General features: G+C 40.9%; 1 protein-coding gene and 1 long non-coding RNA gene across 3 annotated transcripts; one reads left to right on the top strand and one right to left on the bottom strand.

Annotated features, from left to right (window-relative positions):
* Positions 1-350: 350 nt before the first annotated feature.
* LOC108954277 lies at positions 351-2,021 on the top strand. Its single transcript, XR_005548937.1, has 2 exons — positions 351-599; positions 1,168-2,021. It is a non-coding gene; the product is annotated as an uncharacterized LOC108954277 (long non-coding RNA).
* A 283-nt stretch (positions 2,022-2,304) lies between these two features.
* On the bottom strand, positions 2,305-6,307 carry LOC120291097. 2 transcript variants are annotated; one of them, XM_039308029.1, is made up of 7 exons: positions 5,848-6,307; positions 5,615-5,758; positions 4,705-4,815; positions 4,228-4,329; positions 3,222-3,446; positions 2,661-2,825; positions 2,305-2,536 (listed from the first exon to the last, which is right to left on the bottom strand). In XM_039308029.1, the coding sequence occupies exons 2-5, from the start codon at positions 5,621-5,623 to the stop codon at positions 3,264-3,266; spliced, it is 405 nt and encodes a 134-aa protein (XP_039163963.1). In that variant the 5' UTR covers positions 5,624-5,758; positions 5,848-6,307; the 3' UTR covers positions 2,305-2,536; positions 2,661-2,825; positions 3,222-3,263. The 2 variants fall into 2 exon arrangements, 1 of the variants encoding a protein (XP_039163963.1); XR_005548936.1 differs by lacking the exon at positions 5,615-5,758 and having other exon boundaries at positions 2,306-2,536; positions 5,848-6,304.
* Between the last annotated feature and the right edge of the window lie 394 nt (positions 6,308-6,701).

Below are 6,701 nucleotides of genomic sequence, written 5' to 3' on the forward strand. Positions count from 1 at the left end.
TATCTCTTGTACGTGCGTCTGTGGCAAGTATCTTGGGCCATTTGTAGGCCATCTTGCCTTCAAATGGTGCTGTTTTTCTCAATTTTTTCTTGCTGTTGAGCATCTGCAGATATTGTAGGTCCGCCCTGTGGTGATTTTGTCACAATATAGAAGTGAATAAATAATTGCGTCGGTCAATGCAAGATGATATATTTCATTTGTTGTTGAAGTTTTTTTATATGGACTTCTATGAAGAATTTGCAGTGCATGCTTACAATTAATATGTCTTCAGGCTTGGGTTTGGTAAAAGGAATTGAACTTTTTAGCGCTTTACTTTGGACATTGCTTCTTATCTACCTAGGCAGGTATGACTTAAATTCTCTCAACGGGATTTTGGCTTCTTCTTTTGTAGTTGCAAGTGGCACAAAAGCCACTTTAAGTTGTTTTAACAGGAAAAATGCTTTCGATTGATTTCTCAGCTGACATTTATGTGCATTATGATGTGATTCTTATCTCAGTGTCACAACGTGCTTCTACATTCTTTTGCAATTTCTCAAGCTCTCACCTCAAGAGTCTTCACAAGATCCCATCTACCATGTTCTGCTGCAGCATTCTAGCAAGTATGTTTGCACTCCATTTTATTGTATCATGATGCTATGTGCTCACAAGTTCTTGAAAGGCCAAGCAGTGCGTTTGCCATTATAGTTGGCTTAACTGTATCCTGTGAACTTATCAGTGGAAATTAATCTGCATACTCTGATTTACTTTTGTTACTTGCTAGGTTCATTTAACCAAGTTTAGATATATTTGCAATATTCATCAGGATAGAATGCATGAAGATAATTATTACTCAAGACATTGTTCTTTTAAAGAAATCCCTACAGTTCTCATAAAGTTGAGGTATATGTATTATCCTATGTTCAGTTTACGAGAGCACACTTAACATGGGTGGTTTAGTATTCTGTCTAATGCTTCCATGATTGTTGAACAAGGAAATCCTAAGACTGTTGCATATGTTTTACATGAGTCAACCTGTAGATATGTTATGTTTCTAATAGTTTCAACCATACAAGTTTAGGAACCCATCATGGATAAGGTCATAGGTTTGATGAGTAGAGTTTTTTACAAATGCGAGTTGAGATATAACTTCAGTCAGTATATTTACATTTGCTTTTCTGTTGGATACAGAGGAGGTGAAGTCCAAATGTCTGAGGATTACACATGCAGATCTATACCAGGTGAAAAGACTGTGTAAAGGATTGGTTCTTCTGTCTTACATATCACGAGTTGGCTCCCCAAATAGGCGGACAAAATCATTGTTGATATAACAAGCTTAGTTTGAAAAAGACTTACTATTTTTGCCATGTAACTTTGATGTTTTCTGCCCTCCAGCATGCAACATCTTCAAAACTAATATGCATGCACGTAGTGAAGCCCTTAATTGGCATAACCCACAAATTCTCTATTTTCAGATGCTTTAGGAGCAAATCTTTATCTATCTTATTTTTAGTTCTCTGGGAATTTAGTTCTCAGTTGCTTATAGGAAATCTCCTCTGTCTAGTTCAACTGGTATTTTTCTTGGTTGTGGCCTGTTAGTTTTGAAATGTATGTCCATCTAATCTGAATATCAATTAGTAAGTTTCCAGAGGAATGATTTGAATGAGATAAGAAGCGCAGTGGAAAAAGAGGTATCGGAGCTAACTGACATTCAAATGTTGTACATCCCATCTAAATGTCAGTAAGTTTTCAGATTAAGAACTGCACAAGCAAAATGGGCACGGTGCCTATTTCGCATGAGTCAGCTGTTGTGAACTCACTACAAAGAATGACTTGAGAGAGAAGTGCTGGGATTTGAACTCTTGATCTGTCATATGAAACAGTGCTAGAATATCCAGCCTAAAAGTTTAAGCTGTGATGTGGACAGAGACAACATGTATATAAGAAAACTGAGCCATTAGGTGAGAGAGACTATATGTGTATGAGACTCATTATGACCATGTTTTCAGGGGATGTTTGATTATATTAAAAACAATATTACTACTCATGCTTTCACATGATATTTTATATCTGCAACTCACTGTAGCTGATCGAAAGGAGGCTCAAATGAAAGGAGGCCTTCAACCGCAGCTTGGTTAAGCTTATCGATTTGTGATATTCACGTTTAACAATCCACTGCCTATCCATACCTTACCATAGCTCTAAATCCATAGGAGATATTTCATGCGTACAATTAGTAACAGGAGATACATATCTATGCATCTATTGGCTATAATTTCAAGATGTCAAAATCAGCTCCTTTACGACAAAATGACAGCATGAAGCAAATTCAAGTGCAAGGACATATAAACCAGATCCTCACTTCTAAACGTTTCAGATTAAAAATTGAAGGCAACCCCTTGCTTGCAGCGGCCAATTCCATCAGCTCCAGCTGTTCATCCTCCATAAGCTCCATGGATTCCTTGGCAATTCTGCGAGCAGTGGCCTTCTCCACTGTAGCTTTTCGTCTCTCTGCTTCTTTTTCTCGATGAAGCTCTTCTTTTTGTCTCTTTTTCTCCGCCTTCCAAACAAAAAACCAGAGAAGTTGGTAAAGAAAAGAGAAAAAGAAGAGATGCTGCTTAACCAATCAAATAAAGCAAAAGAAACTAACTAGTTAAAATGCAATATCAAGCTCAAATACTTACCTTAATAGATTTTTTCTGTAAATACTTCTCCCGTCGCTCTGATTCTCGCCTTTGCTCACGTAGCAATCTCTCCTCCTCTCTCTGCTGTTCACGCATCAACCTTTCTTCTTCCTTCCTTCTTTCACGATCAAATCTTTCCATCTCTTTCCTCATTCGTTCCTCAGACTGCAATAGAAAAATACAGGATAATCAGTACATGCCAAAGTTTTCTCCACAAAGCTTACATATCCTTAACAGTCAGCACAACTCTTCAAAAAGATTGAAACCTTTGGAAGATGACTACATCAAGGAAATAGCAGCAAATAACAAATTAATTGCACACAATCTCCATATGACAAGTAATGACCAACATATTAGAAGGGGTTCCTCTTTTTGTACAAAATTGCATGTGTGGCTTTTCTTTTGATATGGTAACTGACTATTACATAAACATCATTACAGTAACTGACTATTACACATATTCTGCAGCAAAATAGCCACCTATCTATACTTCCAATACACAAAAATCTCCTTTATCTTCCCTAGCGAAATATGCTATAATACGAAGTCTTAAACTCACACCTTCCTCCAGCCCCTACATGCTGCTGAATTCTTCCAAGTGCACTACCGGGAGCTTAATTGTTTTTGAATTTTGGAATTGTGAGATGACCTTCCACCTTTGTCCTTGTAAGAATTTCTAGAAGCAATGGTCTTCCCTCCTCTATGAACAGCAGCAATTGCTCGCCGTCTCTGCTTGTTCAGGCGCTTTACCAACTCAGCATCATTCGCATTCTCTTCACTTTCATCCTGCACCAGGTGGAAAAGAAACTCTCATTACTGAAGCTAACGAAAGAGCAATAAACAACGATAAGTGATGACTATGGAAAAACTTCTTTAAAAAATTTAAGTCACTTTTCATTTTCAATAAACTACAGTGAGTCATGACTCACTGATAAACACATGTGAAAAAGCACCAATCACAACAATTAGTAAACACTATACTAGTCCATTATCCCCTCGAAAAAAACAGTTGACAGCAACACAATTACTCAAGCTAAAATTGCATGTATTTATCAGCAAAAATTTCGAGAAGCAAATTTACGAATAGCTCATTTTTGTAAGTTCAAACAAGACCAAATTTTGAGCTGCTAAATTCAAAAGACCTCAAGCCAGAAACTTACTTGAATTAGCCACTCCATCAGGCGCCATTAAATGGGATTTTAAAGGAGAACATAGAGAGATAAGTTCATTTCACAGATAGCTGGCATCTCTCAAAGCTTATTCATCATCGTTGTCTATGAAATTTGTCACAAGTACAGAGACTAAACACTTGAGTATAGTCAGAGGTTCTCAAACAAGGAACCCAAGCCCAAAACTATCAAAATGGGCCTGAGCATCATAGAACACAACAAAGGTAGATCCAACTTCAAGATATCTGCAAGCCAGAATGTCTTCAATGTGATTCATATTACTCAACCTTCATGCTTATGTTGATAATCAAAAGTGCTGCCACGCGCTATCCAAGACTACATAGCTAGTGGGCGAAAGCCAGACCTAATGCCTAAAAAATTTCACCATATATACTTACCTCATTGAAGTATCCCTCACAACAAGGTTTGCTGAGTTGTCCTTCACATCTTTGTCTATTTTCTTTGATTTCCTCCTCATTTCCTTCTACAATGTGCCCTGGCTGGTCATTCAAATAGCAGGATTAGGATATAATACTGAGTGAGTCAGCACATTAGACTTTAAAATATATTTTAAGGGGGATCTCAGCTGACTGCCAGAAAATTAATACTGCATCCTCCAGTTAACCATCCAGGAAACAAACCAGGAAATTCTCATAAACGAATATATAAAACATGACTTCATCTTATCCGGTGAAAAGTCACTCAAGTGCTCCAATAGTCTTAAAAGATCTGCTCGGTTTTTGAAAATAAAGCACAGCGAACAACATAGCTTCCAGTAAAAAGAGGAAATCTCATGCCCTGATGTTATAGGTTTCACAAAGTTTCAGCAATGTTGATTTTCAGGCCTATCACAGCGAATGCTCTGATACTAGTACCTGATCCAGCAGATGCAAAGAGTCAACATCACTCATGATTGTTTCATCCCTTCCAGCACTATCTTCTTCATCATCATAACATATATCCTGGTCCTTTTCTTCTTCGACGAACTATATCAAAGGAATCCAATAACAGAAGGTTAATATCGCATCATGGACAATGCACACTTACAATACTCAATCAATGACACGCTAGGATGAACTTTCGATTAATGTGTCAACTAGTTGCACAAAATTCTCCAGGGCAACATGTAATTGGTTCCAGAAAATTTGTATATGCTGTTTTCATTTACATTTCAGAATGCGGCAGCTTCAAAAACACGTTTGGAAAGACACTGGAAATTATTTTACAACTTCGACAATGGAAAGCATGTTATGAATGAAAAAAGAGTTCAAAGCTGAAAATGACATTTTGGTGTATCCAGTATTTATTCATTCTAACAAAAGCACAGATCTTTGGAAGGAAAAAGAAAAATTCTATTTTACAGCTTTGATGGAATACAAGCATATACTCCCATTTTTCATCCGTTAGAGAATTTTCATTTTCATTCACACGTTTCCAAGAAAACAGAAAACAAAAATTAAAATACTACCAAAGTACTTCCACTTCCACTTCCAATCAAGGACCAAACATGCAAAGCCAGGAACCACAATGCAGGCAATTGGCCAGATATTATTTTGGCTTTCAGATGCAAGAGAATGAAGATGATCGTGAGAGAAGGAGCTGACAGAAGCCAAGAATGACAAAGAGTAAAATCCATGGAAGGAATAAGACTAAATAGGCACACTCCTAAGTGGTCCAAGCATGAACCAGAATAATCAATTATGGTCAGCCACTAGGTCTAACACCAAATTAAGCAGTTGGACAACACAATGTTAACGATTTGCAAATCATCGTGAATCACTATACCTTGTCCATATCATCTTGCTCTTTTCTAGTAAACCCACTAGCAGCAAGTTCTTTGTCCAGAAAACCAACAGATTTGCTTATTGAATAAAAACAAGGTCTACTGCTTCCTTCTGAATCTTCCTCTGAATTCTACTGAGTGGAATCCTAATGCAAATGTGCTCCATCCTTATCCGACTATAAACCTTAACATGAATTCTACTGAGTGGAATCCAAAAGAAAAAGAAAAAACGAACCTCCGGACGTACGGGAGTCGCCAATGGGGTGCCTACGGTGGGGCTTGGGAAGGCGACGGCGGGAGGCGACGGCGTCCGCGTTCAGGAGCAGGGGGCGATTCGCGGAGGAAAGAGAGAGAGAGCGACCTTCGTTCGCGGAGAGGGAGGCCAAAACGCGATCAGGGGTTCGTCGGCGTCGGGGTTAGCCAGCAAGGGCGCTCCGCAGAGGAAAGAGGGAGAGAGCGGAGCAGAGGTCGCGAGAGGGAGGCGAAAGGGCGTCGGCGACGGCCTCGGGGGCGGAGGCGTCGGCGTCGACGTCGGCGTCGGCGTCCGCATCGGAGTTGGGGGCGACGGAGGGGCGTCGGCGCCGTGGGCAACCAGCGGAGGAGAGCAGACGCGTCAGCGGAGGTGGAAAGGGCGTCGGCGTAGGCGTCAGCGTCGGCGTCGCGGGCAACCAGCGGAGGAGAGAGCGTCGGCGTCGGCGTCGCGGGCAACCAGCAGAGGAGAGAGAGCAGAGGCGTCGGCGGAGGTGGAAAGGGCGTCGGCGTCGCAGGCAACCAGCGGAGGAGAGAGAGCAGAGGAGGGAAGAGCATTCGGAGAGAAGCCCTGCGATTTTGTTCTCTCGCAAAACGGAACGGAGAACGGGGAGAACGGGGAAAAGAGAAAGAGAGGAGAGAGAGGACGAGTGGACATGTCGCAGAGGAGAGCAGAGGGGAGAGAGCGTCAGAGTGGTGGGCCCACGAGCGGCGCGCGCAAATTTTAAACGCCTGACATCCTCGCCTACGTGGAGCCACGCGTCGATCGCTCAGTGGTTTAACCCACCGCCTACGTGTTGGGTTAAACCCACCCAATATTTTCTCACTCGCCCCTTCGCA

The sequence above is a fragment of the Eucalyptus grandis genome, chromosome 3 (genome assembly GCF_016545825.1).
Source record: "Eucalyptus grandis isolate ANBG69807.140 chromosome 3, ASM1654582v1, whole genome shotgun sequence".
Taxonomy (NCBI): Eukaryota; Viridiplantae; Streptophyta; class Magnoliopsida; order Myrtales; family Myrtaceae; genus Eucalyptus; species Eucalyptus grandis.

Bases quoted from the DNA above. Each gene is read 5' to 3' on its own strand.
- LOC120291097 (XM_039308029.1), bottom strand. The intron at 4,330-4,704 runs GTACTAGTATCA...TTGAATGACCAG, and splicing joins CTTTGCATCTGCTGGATCAG to CCAGGGCACATTGTAGAAGG. The intron at 3,447-4,227 runs GTAAGTATATAT...CACCTGGTGCAG, and splicing joins GTGAGGGATACTTCAATGAG to GATGAAAGTGAAGAGAATGC.